Source organism: Trichomonas vaginalis, chromosome III, assembly GCF_026262505.1.
Source record: "Trichomonas vaginalis G3 chromosome III, whole genome shotgun sequence".
Taxonomy (NCBI): Eukaryota; Parabasalia; order Trichomonadida; family Trichomonadidae; genus Trichomonas; species Trichomonas vaginalis.
In genome coordinates this window covers 24,579,861-24,595,803 of record NC_067205.1, presented here as the reverse complement: position 1 = coordinate 24,595,803, position 15,943 = coordinate 24,579,861, and the positions used below count along the sequence as shown (strand labels likewise).

Here is a 15,943-nt window from a genome sequence, read left to right as displayed (position 1 = left end):
TTCTTTCCATATCTTTCATTGCTTTAAAACAATCTTTTTCATTTTATATCTATCAATATATTACACATCTCAATAGAAAAAGTATTTGTCAATATCTGATACTCACAATTTATTTCATTATGTCTTGAAATGCAACACACATGTGTTAAATAATGTAGTTATTGAGATTTCTCTACTTGAAATGCATTCAATCACTTCCATCCCTACTCAGTGAAATACATTTTTCAACAATTGCAATTTTTTTCTTTAGATTTGGGCTTTTTGAGAATTCACATTACTAACTTATCCTTTACATTTGACTAATGCCATAAGATTTACCCTCAATTTTTTACTTTTGCAACTCAATATGGAGATTTTTTTTCCAAATTATAGAACTATTTGAAATACAATAGAGACCAACACTGATATGGAAGTATAGGATATCAAAGAACCTTTATAATGGTAATACTATGATGAACAAATGCTATAATGAAAAAATTTGAGGGTATTTTCATTTCATTCAGATCAAATTATATGAACTGATTTATGTTGAAACATTAAATGCTTACAAATGGATTTATAAAAAGAGAATGGTAAAATTTGGAAAGAGTAAGGCATAAAATTTTTACAAACAATATAAAAGAGTATTATGAGTAAAGGATAGCAAATAATATTACTCCAAAGATAACAAGTGAAGCCATCATAGCATTAAGCATGTTTCCTGCAAGCTTTGGATTAGAATTTCGAATACAATAATAAATAACTAATCCTGATGGTGGGAAGAGAGCTATTAGAGCATAAAAAATGACTTCTTCGGCCTCAAAATTATCATTTCTGCAACAAATCATGTCAGTATCACCCACAAAATTTTCTGTCAAAGCGTCTGTCGCATTTGTAGGATTAACAAATACAGAGTCAAGTGGTAAATCGGGTGGAAGAGGGTTTTCGAGTGTAATCTTCTTTCCATCTTTCATTGTGTACTCAAACTTGACTTTCATTGTTTCTGGAGGTGGCGGTACGTTTAAGCTATAGTATGTGCTGTGAGGGCAAGGTGGAGGCACGCTGTAATCGCATTGATTTTCATCGTCTGAAGCAACATTTTCGAAATAAGGGTTCTTAATAGCGGGCGTCGAATTCTGTGGTGGTGTTTTGTTTTCTTTAACATCCGAAACTTCTGTTTGGTCTGAATTATTATCACTCATTTTTATCCATATAAATTGTAATGATCGGTCCGTCACTTTTTTAAATGTCTGGAACTGAATTATAAAAATTCATCTATAGGTTACTCATAGATCATCAAGCATATATGTTAGAAATGAGCTTGAAAATTTTTATAAAATTTATGTTCGCAAAACATTCGTAGATTTTGACGATCTCACAGTATATACTTGTCCACTTTGTAGGCATGAAAAATGAAAACATACTCAAGATTTGCGATATAATACAAAAATTTATAAAACAACAAACAAAATAAATATAAAAATGACTAAAGTGATAAAGGTAGCATACATTAGCTTCTGAGCTAACTTTTGGTTTGTGTCCTTCCAATAGTAATAGAGAACAGGACCTAAAATTGGTAATATAATTATGGCTAAATATTGAAGTATTTCCATTGCATCGGGGTTATCAGGCCTACAACATACAATATCACTTCTGATAATAATATCTTCTTCATTATGCTCTTCTTCCTCATGTGGGGAATCAACTGCTGATTCTAGAGGGAGATCTGGGGGTAATGGGTGGTCGAAATTAATTTCTTTTCCATCTTTCAATTTATATAAGAATCTAAGTTTATATTTATCAATCGGAGGAGGTATGTAATTATGTTTTTTCGCGTATGGGCTAGGAATTACATAATTGCATTCAATATTTGATGAATATGTATAGTCTTGGTACGGGTTGATCAAATCGAGATATTCTTTTGTGAGTTTAATAATATCTTTAAAATCATCATTTATGAAAGTTTTGCCATCATCCTTCTGTTGCTGTTCAGTTACATTTTCTTGATCTTTGATATAAATGTCCTGGTCAATTTGATTGTCCATTTTATTTCATATCAAATGATATCAATTTTTTTATAGAAAAATTTTGTGAAAAGGAAAAACTAAATATACTAAAAACAGTGAAAGGGACTATTTTATCCATGATTGGTCAACGATAAACAAAAATTGTGAATGATATCCACACTCACAAATCTCAAAATTCAATGTAATCTTGGCCGATGTATAGAAAAGATTTCTTACAATTGCTTTTTAGGGGAGTTCAATCAAATTCCTTTAAATATATACAGAACTACTAATGTAATGTTATAATTTAACATCGAATCAGGTTTTTTATCGCGAAATTTCCCAAAACTTCGATTCTTTATTGTTTTTGTTATAGACCGAAAATAGATTTTTTCGGTTTTCTCTTCAAATAATTGAAAGAATGATACTATTATAGGTTTATTATATTATATAGCATATAATCATGCTATAGCCGAAAATTATAAGTTTTGAGAAGATTGAATAAAACACAAATAAATTTGAATGTAAGTTAAATTGCTTGTTGTTTTTAATAGCTATTTAATGAGAAATCCAATATTGCAAAATTCAAATTGAATGATTGAAAGAACAGAAAAAGTCATTCTTTTCAATTTCGAATATGTTTCATTGTATTTATAATTATATGGCAAATAAGATATTTAAACTTGATTTTTGAAGGAAAATTCACAAAATCGAATAAATTCAAATAATTTCTATTCAAAATAAACTAGTTATTTGAGTTTAATACTAATTATCTATTCAAACTACAAAGTTTGTAATTTAAAATATTTTGTGAGATCAGATTGAATTAATTCAAGGTTCTTTTCAATTAATATTAATGACCATATTACGCATTTTCGAACATTCTAAACCAAATATATAAAAATGGGAGACGAATGTTAAATTTTCTAGACATAAAGAAGTTGTTTACCGAGTTTTAGCTCTTATCTCTAACAAAAAATTAATTTTTAAAAAAATGACCGAATACGTTTCACAGCGAGAAAAAAATAAAAGGCAAGATAGAATTTTCTAGACATAAAGAAGTTGTTTACCGAGTTTTAGCTCTTATCTCTAACAAAAAATTAATTTTTAAAAAAATGACCGAATACGTTTCACAGCGAGAAAAAAATAAAAGGCAAGATAGAATTTTCTAGACATAAAGAAGTTGTTTACCGAGTTTTAGCTCTTATCTCTAACAAAAAATTAATTTTTAAAAAAATGACCGAATACGTTTCACAGCGAGAAAAAAATAAAAGGCAAGATAGAATTTTCTAGACATAAAGAAGTTGTTTACCGAGTTTTAGCTCTTATCTCTAACAAAAAATTAATTTTTAAAAAAATGACCGAATACGTTTCACAGCGAGAAAAAAATAAAAGGCAAGATAGAATTTTCTAGACATAAAGAAGTTGTTTACCGAGTTTTAGCTCTTATCTCTAACAAAAAATTAATTTTTAAAAAAATGACCGAATACGTTTCACAGCGAGAAAAAAATAAAAGGCAAGATAGAATTTTCTAGACATAAAGAAGTTGTTTACCGAGTTTTAGCTCTTATCTCTAACAAAAAATTAATTTTTAAAAAAATGACCGAATACGTTTCACAGCGAGAAAAAAATAAAAGGCAAGATAGAATTTTCTAGACATAAAGAAGTTGTTTACCGAGTTTTAGCTCTTATCTCTAACAAAAAATTAATTTTTTAAAAAAATGACCGAATACGTTTCACAGCGAGAAAAAAATAAAAGGCAAGATAGAATTTTCTAGACATAAAGAAGTTGTTTACCGAGTTTTAGCTCTTATCTCTAACAAAAAATTAATTTTTAAAAAAAATGACCGAATACGTTTCACAGCGAGAAAAAAATAAAAGGCAAGATAGAATTTTCTAGACATAAAGAAGTTGTTTACCGAGTTTTAGCTCTTATCTCTAACAAAAATTAATTTTTAAAAAAAATGACCGAATACGTTTCACAGCGAGAAAAAATAAAAGGCAAGATAGAATTTTCTAGACATAAAGAAGTTGTTTACCGAGTTTTAGCTCTTATCTCTAACAAAAATTAATTTTTAAAAAAATGACCGAATACGTTTCACAGCGAGAAAAAAAATAAAAGGCAAGATAGAATTTTCTAGACATAAAGAAGTTGTTTACCGAGTTTTAGCTCTTATCTCTAACAAAAAATTAATTTTTAAAAAAAATGACCGAATACGTTTCACAGCGAGAAAAAAATAAAAGGCAAGATAGAATTTTCTAGACATAAAGAAGTTGTTTACCGAGTTTTAGCTCTTATCTCTAACAAAAAATTAATTTTTAAAAAAATGACCGAATACGTTTCACAGCGAGAAAAAAATAAAAGGCAAGATAGAATTTTCTAGACATAAAGAAGTTGTTTTACCGAGTTTTAGCTCTTATCTCTAACAAAAAATTAATTTTTAAAAAAATGACCGAATACGTTTCACAGCGAGAAAAAAATAAAAGGCAAGATAGAATTTTCTAGACATAAAGAAGTTGTTTACCGAGTTTTAGCTCTTATCTCTAACAAAAAATTAATTTTTAAAAAAAATGACCGAATACGTTTCACAGCGAGAAAAAAATAAAAGGCAAGATAGAATTTTCTAGACATAAAGAAGTTGTTTACCGAGTTTTAGCTCTTATCTCTAACAAAAAATTAATTTTTAAAAAAATGACCGAATACGTTTCACAGCGAGAAAAAAATAAAAGGCAAGATAGAATTTTCTAGACATAAAGAAGTTGTTTACCGAGTTTTAGCTCTTATCTCTAACAAAAAATTAATTTTTAAAAAAATGACCGAATACGTTTCACAGCGAGAAAAAAATAAAAGGCAAGATAGAATTTTCTAGACATAAAGAAGTTGTCTACCAAGTGTCAGCTGTTACTTCTTCTCAATACTGATATAAAATAAAAATCTTTATTATTTATTTAACCTTTATTGTTTCATTAAACTTCATTTATTTTATATTATAGTTTTATTCTTTTAGCTACTTGTAAAATAATCTAATTTTATATCATCATTTTACCGGATTATTCTTCAGTACATCGATTGTGTATCTAAAATAATATCATTATCCTTATTCTGTTTTTTCCAAAATTCTTTTAAATATCTTTTTTGGTTAGATTACTTTATCCTTTTTACTTTTATTTTTTAATTTCAAAAAAAAAATTTGGTGATTGTTCTATTCTGTTACAATGTGCATTATCATATTCTAATGAATTATTTATTACATACATTTAAAAAAAACTTGTTAAAAATGAAATTAAAAAATTATGTTTATTATTACGCTGTGAATGTGTCAACAGCGGTCATGCCTGTATCTGTATCCCATATTTGCCACAACCTTTCTGTATCTGCATTTGTGTATTTCGGTTTCAGCTGATACATTTGATTTGGCGTGTAATTTGTTCCAGTTAATGGATTAATTGGGAGATCTTCATCGGTGGTGTTATTATTGTACTCCCAAATAAAGGCAGGAATAGCCTGAATGCTTTGGCAGCGCTCCAATGTCGGCCAGAATCTCTCAATCTTCCCATTTTGGTAGGGAGAATGAGAGTCTGTATGCCGCCATTGGACGCCCCAAAGATCAAGTAGATCTTGAAAGGCGCCCCTATTTTCTGAACCGTTGTCGGTCCAGAAACAATAAGGGGCGCCAAATTCAATGAAGGCGGAAGCCGCAACGTTCGCTGTCGTCGCTGCCAGCATATCTGGTATTTGTATACACGCTAGGACTTTGCGGCTAAAATCGTCGATTATGCCATAAATATACTGGCCACGAACACCCCTAAAATAATGAACATCTGCGTGCCAGATAAGATTGGGTGAAAGCGCCCAATATCTTACTGCTGTTTCTGGCCCGGCATGCTCTAATCGCGTCTTGGTGAAATGATTTTCTTTGAAGTATCTGCGTACTTCTCTATAAGATACATCAATTTGTTGTAATTTCAAACATTTCCATTGTTTTGTTTGACCACAGGGAAAGGCCCAGTGGTCATGTATCACAGCAAGAGCTTTGATTTGGTCGTAGGGATTGACCCTACGACCTTTCTTGCCTTTAGGCAATGGGATATTCTGTAAGCTAAATTGATTTTGTAAAAAAGATTTTGAAACATCTAAATATTTGAAATCATTTGATTGAAAGGTTGGGGCGATGGGAACATGGGTGCAAGCTTCTTCCCATGTCATTTTACCTTCTTCAATCTGATTGGAAATACCAATTAGGTAAATTCGATCGACATACCCTTTGTAAGGATTCATTTTAATGAAGTACGTTAACAATCAAAATATTCTATAAGTGTCTAGTATGGAATTCAAAATAATAAAGAAAATGGTAACGTAAATAAACGTATTATGAAATAATTTATAATTAAAATGAAAAAAAGAAAAAATAATAAGTAAAGTGACTGGAAATGAAAATGAAAATCAGTGTACAGTTTTAATTTTTTCTCGCTGTGAAACGTATTCGGTCATTTTTTTAAAAATTAATTTTTTGTTAGAGATAAGAGCTAAAACTCGGTAAACAACTTCTTTATGTCTAGAAAATTCTATCTTGCCTTTTATTTTTTTCTCGCTGTGAAACGTATTCGGTCATTTTTTTAAAAATTAATTTTTTGTTAGAGATAAGAGCTAAAACTCGGTAAACAACTTCTTTATGTCTAGAAAATTCTATCTTGCCTTTTATTTTTTTCTCGCTGTGAAACGTATTCGGTCATTTTTTTAAAAATTAATTTTTTGTTAGAGATAAGAGCTAAAACTCGGTAAACAACTTCTTTATGTCTAGAAAATTCTATCTTGCCTTTTATTTTTTTCTCGCTGTGAAACGTATTCGGTCATTTTTTTAAAAATTAATTTTTTGTTAGAGATAAGAGCTAAAACTCGGTAAACAACTTCTTTATGTCTAGAAAATTCTATCTTGCCTTTTATTTTTTTCTCGCTGTGAAACGTATTCGGTCATTTTTTTAAAAATTAATTTTTTGTTAGAGATAAGAGCTAAAACTCGGTAAACAACTTCTTTATGTCTAGAAAATTCTATCTTGCCTTTTATTTTTTTCTCGCTGTGAAACGTATTCGGTCATTTTTTTTAAAAATTAATTTTTTGTTAGAGATAAGAGCTAAAACTCGGTAAACAACTTCTTTATGTCTAGAAAATTCTATCTTGCCTTTTATTTTTTTCTCGCTGTGAAACGTATTCGGTCATTTTTTTTTTAAAAATTAATTTTTTGTTAGAGATAAGAGCTAAAACTCGGTAAACAACTTCTTTATGTCTAGAAAATTCTATCTTGCCTTTTATTTTTTTCTCGCTGTGAAACGTATTCGGTCATTTTTTTAAAAATTAATTTTTTGTTAGAGATAAGAGCTAAAACTCGGTAAACAACTTCTTTATGTCTAGAAAATTCTATCTTGCCTTTTTATTTTTTCTCGCTGTGAAACGTATTCGGTCATTTTTTTAAAAATTAATTTTTTGTTAGAGATAAGAGCTAAAACTCGGTAAACAACTTCTTTATGTCTAGAAAATTCTATCTTGCCTTTTATTTTTTTCTCGCTGTGAAACGTATTCGGTCATTTTTTTAAAAAATTAATTTTTGTTAGAGATAAGAGCTAAAACTCGGTAAAACAACTTCTTTATGTCTAGAAAATTTAACATTCGTCTCCCATTTTTATATATTTGGTTTAGAATGTTCGAAAATGCGTAATATGGTCATTAATATTAATTGAAAAGAACCTTGAATTAATTCAATCTGATCTCACAAAATATTTTAAATTACAAACTTTGTAGTTTGAATAGATAATTAGTATTAAACTCAAATAACTAGTTTATTTTGAATAGAAATTATTTGAATTTATTCGATTTTGTGAATTTTCCTTCAAAAATCAAGTTTAAATATCTTATTTGCCATATAATTATAAATACAATGAAACATATTCGAAATTGAAAAGAATGACTTTTTCTGTTCTTTCAATCATTCAATTTGAATTTTGCAATATTGGATTTCTCATTAAATAGCTATTAAAAACAACAAGCAATTTAACTTACATTCAAATTTATTTGTGTTTTATTCAATCTTCTCAAAACTTATAATTTTCGGCTATAGCATGATTATATGCTATATAATATAATAAACCTATAATAGTATCATTCTTTCAATTATTTGAAGAGAAAACCGAAAAAATCTATTTTCGGTCTATAACAATTCTTTATTGTTTTATCTTTGCTTTTTTATATTTCAATATTTTAGGATTTGGTTAATTCCAATTTGTTAACCTTGCCCTAATCCCGATTTCTCTTATTTCCAAAAAGATTTCCTTGTAAATTATAGAATCATTTCAATTTTTCTGAGCCTGACGGAAATATTTTAAAAACATTCTTATTTTTGGGTGAAAATATGATGCTATATACAATATGGATGAACTATTGAATATACATAATTTATTTTATATCAAAAGAGATAATATTAAGATAAATTTTATCAGAACAAATAATAATATACCCAATTGCAAAAAAAAGGTAGTGGGGCTTCCAGGCGCGTTGCGCCCTCTAGCCCCGAAGATGTTTAGTATAAATGAAGTTTTTATTCGGAAAATTGTTAGTCTTCTGGTGTGAATTCGGAGGACTCTTCTTGGATAGAGTCTTGTATTTCCTCCTCCTCTTCTTCCTCCATTGCTTCTGGGAAGAAGCCTTCTTCTGGGTCGAAAACATTATATAATGTGTCACTTTTCACAAATTATATATGTTTTCATGTTTTGTCACTTTTCTATCACTTTTCGGGTAAAAACATTTTTATTATTATATATAAATGAATTTTACAAAACCACCGTTACCGTTCTTTGGAAATAAGAGTAGATGTAAAGATATTATATTGAGAGAACTTAAGAAACTACCGAATGGTCTAACATTTGTAGATTTGTTCGGTGGAAGTTTCTATATATCCCATTTATGTCATACCATATTTCCTGACTCAAAGATTATATGCAATGACTTCGACAACTATATGGACCGTCTCAAACATATTCCAGACACAAATAATATATTGAAAGAGTTAAAAGAAAAGATACCTATAGGTAAGATGGAACGTATACCATTAGATAAGAAAAATATTGTGAGAGAGGTTTTGAAAAAAGCAGAATATATAGACTGAGATAGTATATCTACTAGACTATTATATAGTGGTGCTATAAGAGTTCATGACATTGAAACACTTATGTCAAAAGTTTTTATCTTAACTATACAAGTTTTCAAAAGAGGACATAGAAAAATATATTGAGGGTATAGAGTTGTGAGATGTCATTGACAGAGTTGTATGAAAAATATAAAGACAAGGAAAATGTTTTCTTTATAGTGGACCCGCTTCTATAACACATGGGATTTCAATACCAAGTAGACTGGACTTTGAGAGACTCTTAGAAACTTTAGACGTATACATAAACCATCCATGCTTTTACTTTACATCCGATAAAAGTGGTTTGGAACCGTTATGAGATGGTTTAGAGGACATACTGACTATGAGTTTATATATTGACAAGATAGAATATGAGAGAGGTCCTATAAACTGGAGAAAGTGTCACAATAAAGAAATTTTATTAGTAAGTAAATGTGGTTTGAAATAGGACTACTTGTTTTAGGTTTTTTCCATTGTGTCATTTATTTATTTGACGTGGCAGAAAAGTACAGAGAATATGAAGATGAACCAATGCCTGCAAATGTTGCATATGTACTCGTAAGAGATATTTTTATCTAATATTAAATGGACGCACAGAACTTAGCGAATGCACAGCAACCTGGACAACCAAACCCAGAGAATATTCCAAATGAAGTTAGAATACAAACTGCAATGGCAAACTATGGTCAAGTGCCAACAGATGTACAAATGCAAACTGCCATGTCAAATGACGCTGCGTTAGGTTTGCCACCATGGTATGCAAATATGAGATGGAAAGAGTTTTATACAAACCCTGAAGTGGGATATAAACAACTTTATGCAGATGACGCGAACACAGGAGTTGACCCAGAATATGTTTTCTACCAGAGGAGAAACAGAATGTATGAGCTCCAGTTAAAGAATGCTATGGAACTCAACAGGAAACGCAAAAGACTAGGCGGACATTAGATTTTTACATATAGTAAAATGGGTTTCTTCAGTAAGATAGGAAACTTCTTTCGAAATGTTGGAAGAGGTATATGGAATGGAATAAAATCTGTCGGAAAAGGAATTTGGAACGGAGTCAAAAATATTGGTAAAAGAGTAGGTCAGTTTGTTGGTATTATACCTAAAGACCCTGAACCAGAAGAACAAGCTCCTGTTATACAACAGCCTGAACCTGCACCACAGTCAAGTTGGCAACCACAACCGGTATATTAAAAAATTATATTTTTACCGTTCGATACTAGTTGTATATGAAACTAAGTTCTAAGTAAAACGCATGGTATAATGGAATTATTCTTTTTCTTCCATCTGTAGTAAACCATACTTGAAAGTCTGAAATACTTCCACTTGGTGGTTCGTATAACTTTGTAAGTTTTTCGTAAAAGTCATTTGCCAAGCATAAGAAAGAGTTTTGGGCGCCAGAAAATGAAGCATGAACAATAATAGCATCTTGGTCGAAAACATCTTTAAATAAATATGGTTCATCTCTTGCATATCGACTGTAGATATTTGCTAAAGGAGGTTCAACTTTCTGATTTAACATTCTTTGCAAATAATACCATGACATTGCAGTGAATTCTGTATATATTTGTTCGTCTTTATTTGGATTGTCTTCGTAGATTTGAAATGACACTTGTGAATTTTGTTTGTCATATACAATTCTCACATAAAGTGTGCTATCGGTATTTGCATATTCATCAGCATATTTTGCATAACATGAATTTATTTTATCTTCTATATTTTTTAACGCAGTCTGTAGAGAAGATGAAAGGTCAACTTGTATTAGCTCAATTTCTTCCCACATTTTTCGTTTCCCTTCAGATATATAATCTATATGAAACCTTACAATAAATGGAAAACTTTTATCTTCTACAGACACAAATTTTATTCTTCGAAAGCCAATAGCTTTTGTGACGGATGGGTCTCTTAACCATCTTAATGGGTAGTCAAAACGATAGCCTTCATGCTTTATAGTATCTAAGTCAAACTTTTGACCGACATTAGTAAAAAGTTCATCTAATGGTTTAGTTGTAGCAACTCTAGAATTTTCTTTTTCTATTGGAAGCATATTTTATCTATAATAAAAATGTCAAATGAAACAGCGTCTATGAGAGAAATACAACACAACCGACAACTCATTATGCAAGCTCTAAATAAGAACACAACAAACTTTTCAAACTATGCTAAAATATCTGAGTCATTGAAAGAAGGAAACCTAAAACTGACAATAAACCCTATGACAGATGAGTTTCTGTTTCAAGACAATAAGAACCATACTGTCTGTATAAATCCAACAAAAGGAACTTTAAACGAGAAACCTATAAATGAACTTCTTTTGAAAGCAGATGTTGACAACAAAGCTGACAAAGAATATGTAGACGATGCAATAGCAAAAGAAGAAGAAAGAGCTAACAATGCTTATGCAACAAAAGAACATACTCATCCTGAACTAGCAGACAAAACATATGTTGACAATAAAATGTCAAGTGAAGTGACAAGAGCTGAAAACGAATATTCTAAAAAGACTCATATACATTATATTAACCAAATACCAAGTCTTAAGGAAACATTAGAGACAAAAGCAGATAAGACTCATACACATACCATTGCAAATATTACAAACTTACAAGAAACCTTAAACAGTAAAAGTGACGTTGGACATACACATACATCTTCTGAAATAACAGACTTAAACGTTAGCCTTGAAAAGAAAGCAGATAAAACATATGTCAATGAAATATACCAAAGTTTGATAGGAACAACAAAAAATATTGAAACTATTGTTGGTGACTTTTCTGTCAATGAAGAAAATAAATATTTTAGATGGCAGTTGGTACAGTCCTTAAAAAATGGTACACGGCATAAACTCATTCCGAAAAATAACAATGAAATGTATGTAAGCTATAAAAAGAATGATGGTACACAAGTTAAAGTTCCATTAGACAACAACTGCTACTTAAACTTATATGGAGACGAACAAAAGAAATATTTAAGAGTTTATGAAATGGCAGATATGACATTGCCTGACCCAGCTCCAGCACCATATTATTATGACTATGGAGATGACGACAAAACACCACATGTAGACCCATAAAAGCAAACATTATATAGGGTGTCCAAAGGTGTGTTTAGCACAAACCTGAATACTGCGAATAGAAATAAACAAGTTACATATATATAAAGTTTATTTAAATATAATCACCATTGGATTCAATCACGCGTTCGCAGCGATCGATCCAGGCTTCAAAGACACGCTTTAAATCATTATGAGAAAATTGCTCAAATTGCTCTCTTACAAAATTTTCAAGATCATCTGGACTCGCGAATTCGCGTCCTTCAGCTCTCTTTTTTAGCGTGCCGAATAAATAAAAGTCAGAGGGTGCAATATCAGGTGAATAAATTGGGTTTGGAACAACTTTGACATTGTTTTCCAACAAGTAATTCATTACCTTATGACTTTTGTGAACTCTTGAATTATCAAAATGAATTGCAAACTTTTGTTTTTGTTGTTTGGATTTCTCAAACTCATCAGAATTGATAATTTGAGTAAGAACATTGTCAATTAGATACTGAGCATTCATCGTATTAGGTTTTTGAAGAATATCAATTGCGATGATGCCATTCACGCCCCAAAAAACCGACAACATCATCATTGGTGTGTCAATTTTTTTCTTCGGGAATGTTTGCGGATTTTCATCCTTCGGGATCCACATGATTTTGGCTTCTGTTGCATATTGAAACCAAGACTCATCCCCTGTTACTAAAAAGCGAAACTTCTTGGATTGATACGCACCCAATATAGAGAGGAGCTCTTTCGAAGATTGGACTCTAGATTTTTTTTGAACTGAATTAAGGTTGTGCGGAACCCAACGTGTATACGCTAGTTTGTAGTTCAAATAATTGTGCAGATAATAACTGACTGTTGTACGTGGTATCTTTGTCATCTCCTCTATCCTTCTGAGTGATGCTCTTGGGTCTTCATCTAGCGCTTGAAGAATTGCTTTGATTTTTCTTTGATCCGGCGATTTTTTGTCAATTTTTATGATGGGCACCTTTTTGTTCATGAAGTGATACATCCTAACATGATACGTTACAGTGGAATAGCTAGGAGCATCCATACCGAAGCATTTTACCAATGTCTCGTAGATTTTTTTACAGTCTTTGCATTTTTTTGCAAGAGCGAGGATGTTTTCTTTATGATTCATTAAAAAAATGAAAAAAATCCCGCCAAAATTTCCCGCGAAACCGCCTCTTGTCTCAAAATTCATTTTATATCCCGGCATGGCGCCAAAATACAACATACTCATCATATACATATATTCATATTTTTTATTATATATTTATAATCAGCATATATCTCCTTTAATAGTCTCATATAGAGCGCTGTGCTAAACGCACCTTTGGACACCCTATATTTAGAATATTATAGATATAAAAGATATAATGCAATAGAAAAAACGAGAATAGTATATTATTATACAGATGACAGAAATAAATATTATAGTCAAGATTTTACCTACCCTGAAAACATAAGATTATATTATAAAAAATATTCTGACACAAACCAGAAGAAACCTGAAATAGTTGCACTATATTTTAAGTTCAAAAGAGATAATCCTATAATATCTCATATGTTTGATTTAATGAACCCAGTAGGTTCTATTTATACATCTATGGATGCAAGAGGTCCTCAAGTAATGTTTGGTGTTGGTGCATGGGAACAAATAGTCGACAGGTTTTTGTATTGTGCAAACTCTTCAAAGGAAACAGGTGGAAGTCAAACGATTTCAGGTGAAAATTTACCTGCACACAGTCATTACATAGATTTAAGTACATCTCAAGCAGGTTGACATAAGCATAGATATTGGGATTGGTCAGGAATGACAAAAGGTAAAGGATATGATGTTAAAGACGACGTTAAGTTTGCTATAAATTGTTACTGGGATGACACGCAGGGAGAAGGAAACCATACACATTTCGTTTCAGGATATACGCAAACAACGGGACAAAGTAAAGAATACATGCTACCTTACATGACAGTTTACGCATGGTATAGAATTGCTTAGTCGTCATTTTCAACTTCTTTAGCATATTCGTCAGGAGTTGTCTTATATTTGTTACGAACTGTCTTTGAAAGTATACCACCTTGAACTTTGACAAGTTTGAAACGAGGTCTGACAATAGTAGTTTTATCTTCTGCTTGCAGTGTGTACATTTTGCCATGTTTGCCTAAAACTTCATAATATTCTCTTGTATACTTTCTTCTATTTTTACGAACACGAATGTGAGTACCTGTCGAGTTCCCATTGTTGTCATAGTCAATAGTATTTTCATATGGGTCGCGTTTAGGTATTTCTATTTTTACTTTGTCACCTTTCTGAAGTTTGAAGCCCGGCATTCTTTCTTGTTTGTCTCTTTTGACTAAATTATTAAATATATAGTCTTTCTCTAAGTCAGGGTTGTTTTTCATTTCTTCGGGGGAGTGGTTTCCCAAACCTTTTTGTTTACGGTTATTGTAAATATTTAAAACTTGTCTCATCTTTGCCATGGAGAAGTGTCTATATTTGTCGTCATATGACATTTCATTTGCTTCACCACCTTGTGGTTGGTTTAAGTCTCTTAACATTTTTATACATCCGTCAATGACACCAAGAGCAGAATGGTTTTGGTCGACAATGAAATATTGGTTTACATTTTTTGAACGCAGATAGTTTTTTACATCATCTGATTTGAAAGAACTTTCACAGTCAGATGTCAGTTTTGTTGGATGGTATTTGTCAACGAATATTGTCAAAGCTGCTAAGATATCTAAAATAGCTTTGGACTGTAATGGTATGGCTTCACAGTATCTTGTGTTTTGACCAACAAATATTAACCAGTATGGTGGTCCATCTTCTCTATACCTCGGAATGTTTTCCAAGATATCCATAAACCAAGCATTTGATGTTGAACTAAAGATTTTTATCATGAGTGCTTTCTTTGTCGCTTTAGAAACATAGGGGTCCTTGTTCGGATTCGTCATTTTTTAACCCATAAGAAATGGGTTTATTTGGCGCATTAGCAGGGGTTGCATCTAGATTTTTACCCACAGTGGGAACAATAGCCAGAGGTGTATTTGGTGTTGGAAGGAAGATTTTGAGTACATTAGGTATACTTAAAGAGAAAGCACAACCTATTATACAAACTGTACAGAAAGGTTGGGATGTAGCACGAGATGCAACAAATCTTATTCCAAATCCTGAAACAAGAGGAAAAGTTCAAGGATGGATGGACAATGTAGGAAGACAAGCAGGAAACTATTATAACAAAGCAAATGACTACTATAACCAAGCAGGACACTATATGGACCAAGGTGAAAGATTCTTTAACAGAGGATATAACCATGCACAACAATGGGTAAGCAATAACCAACCGCAACCACCTCAAACTTGGGAAATGTAAGGTTTTTAACTAGGATGAAATAAACAATGCAGCATTGAGACAAATGAGTTCAAGATGGATTTGTCGGCTTCCAGCATTTAAACCGATACCATATAGTCAGGCTCAGCATGTGAAACTGAATGATATTATTAAAGGAACCATCCCACCTCCACAACAACAACCAGTTGAAAACAAACCAAACTAAAATTTTTTACTGAGATGAAATGACCGAAGAAGTTGAAACGGTAGATTTGACACCACAAACAAAAAGTTCAGAACCATTGTCAAAACCTGAATAAGAACTTACAGATGAAGAGAAAAATTCAATAATAGAAAGTGCCAGGTCTGGAAATACAACCCCTAACTATAAAGTC

The 15,943-nt window shown here is 31.1% G+C and overlaps 10 protein-coding genes across 10 annotated transcripts, besides 5 other annotated features; 5 read left to right on the top strand and 5 right to left on the bottom strand.

Annotated features, from left to right (window-relative positions):
- Positions 1–581: 581 nt before the first annotated feature.
- Positions 582–1,195, bottom strand: TVAGG3_0757500 (uncharacterized protein; the record flags this gene model as incomplete). The annotated part of the gene is made up of 1 exon (XM_001310457.1): positions 627–1,181. One exon carries the CDS (start codon positions 1,179–1,181, stop codon positions 627–629), a length of 555 nt encoding a protein of 184 aa, XP_001310458.1.
- A 229-nt stretch (positions 1,196–1,424) lies between these two features.
- Positions 1,425–2,029, bottom strand: TVAGG3_0757490 (uncharacterized protein; the record flags this gene model as incomplete). Its single annotated transcript, XM_001310458.1, has 1 exon — positions 1,431–2,024. One exon carries the CDS (start codon positions 2,022–2,024, stop codon positions 1,431–1,433), a length of 594 nt encoding a protein of 197 aa, XP_001310459.1.
- Positions 2,030–2,354: 325 nt separating this feature from the next.
- Positions 2,355–3,194: a mobile genetic element.
- A 2,098-nt stretch (positions 3,195–5,292) lies between these two features.
- Positions 5,293–6,264: a mobile genetic element.
- Positions 6,265–7,357: 1,093 nt separating this feature from the next.
- Positions 7,358–8,195: a mobile genetic element.
- Positions 8,196–9,749: 1,554 nt separating this feature from the next.
- TVAGG3_0757450 (uncharacterized protein) lies at positions 9,750–10,112 on the top strand (the record flags this gene model as incomplete). The annotated part of the gene is made up of 1 exon (XM_051245487.1): positions 9,750–10,112. The coding sequence occupies one exon, from the start codon at positions 9,750–9,752 to the stop codon at positions 10,110–10,112; it is 363 nt and encodes a 120-aa protein (XP_051092074.1).
- An 18-nt stretch (positions 10,113–10,130) lies between these two features.
- Positions 10,131–10,364, top strand: TVAGG3_0757440 (serine threonine-protein phosphatase family; the record flags this gene model as incomplete). Its single annotated transcript, XM_051245486.1, has 1 exon — positions 10,131–10,364. One exon carries the CDS (start codon positions 10,131–10,133, stop codon positions 10,362–10,364), a length of 234 nt encoding a protein of 77 aa, XP_051092073.1.
- Positions 10,365–10,389: 25 nt separating this feature from the next.
- On the bottom strand, positions 10,390–10,692 carry TVAGG3_0757430 (uncharacterized protein; the record flags this gene model as incomplete). Its single annotated transcript, XM_051245485.1, has 1 exon — positions 10,390–10,692. One exon carries the CDS (start codon positions 10,690–10,692, stop codon positions 10,390–10,392), a length of 303 nt encoding a protein of 100 aa, XP_051092072.1.
- Positions 10,693–11,235: 543 nt separating this feature from the next.
- Positions 11,236–12,243, top strand: TVAGG3_0757420 (phage tail repeat-like family; the record flags this gene model as incomplete). Its single annotated transcript, XM_051245484.1, has 1 exon — positions 11,236–12,243. One exon carries the CDS (start codon positions 11,236–11,238, stop codon positions 12,241–12,243), a length of 1,008 nt encoding a protein of 335 aa, XP_051092071.1.
- Positions 12,244–12,255: 12 nt separating this feature from the next.
- Positions 12,256–15,943: part of a mobile genetic element that runs on past the window's edge.
- Positions 12,258–13,561: a mobile genetic element.
- TVAGG3_0757410 (Mariner transposase) lies at positions 12,338–13,465 on the bottom strand (the record flags this gene model as incomplete). Its single annotated transcript, XM_051245483.1, has 1 exon — positions 12,338–13,465. One exon carries the CDS (start codon positions 13,463–13,465, stop codon positions 12,338–12,340), a length of 1,128 nt encoding a protein of 375 aa, XP_051092070.1.
- TVAGG3_0757390 (uncharacterized protein) lies at positions 14,212–15,078 on the bottom strand (the record flags this gene model as incomplete). Its single annotated transcript, XM_051245482.1, has 1 exon — positions 14,212–15,078. The coding sequence occupies one exon, from the start codon at positions 15,076–15,078 to the stop codon at positions 14,212–14,214; it is 867 nt and encodes a 288-aa protein (XP_051092069.1).
- TVAGG3_0757380 (uncharacterized protein) lies at positions 15,189–15,590 on the top strand (the record flags this gene model as incomplete). The annotated part of the gene is made up of 1 exon (XM_051245481.1): positions 15,189–15,590. One exon carries the CDS (start codon positions 15,189–15,191, stop codon positions 15,588–15,590), a length of 402 nt encoding a protein of 133 aa, XP_051092068.1.
- TVAGG3_0757370 (uncharacterized protein) lies at positions 15,634–15,774 on the top strand (the record flags this gene model as incomplete). Its single annotated transcript, XM_001310459.1, has 1 exon — positions 15,634–15,774. One exon carries the CDS (start codon positions 15,634–15,636, stop codon positions 15,772–15,774), a length of 141 nt encoding a protein of 46 aa, XP_001310460.1.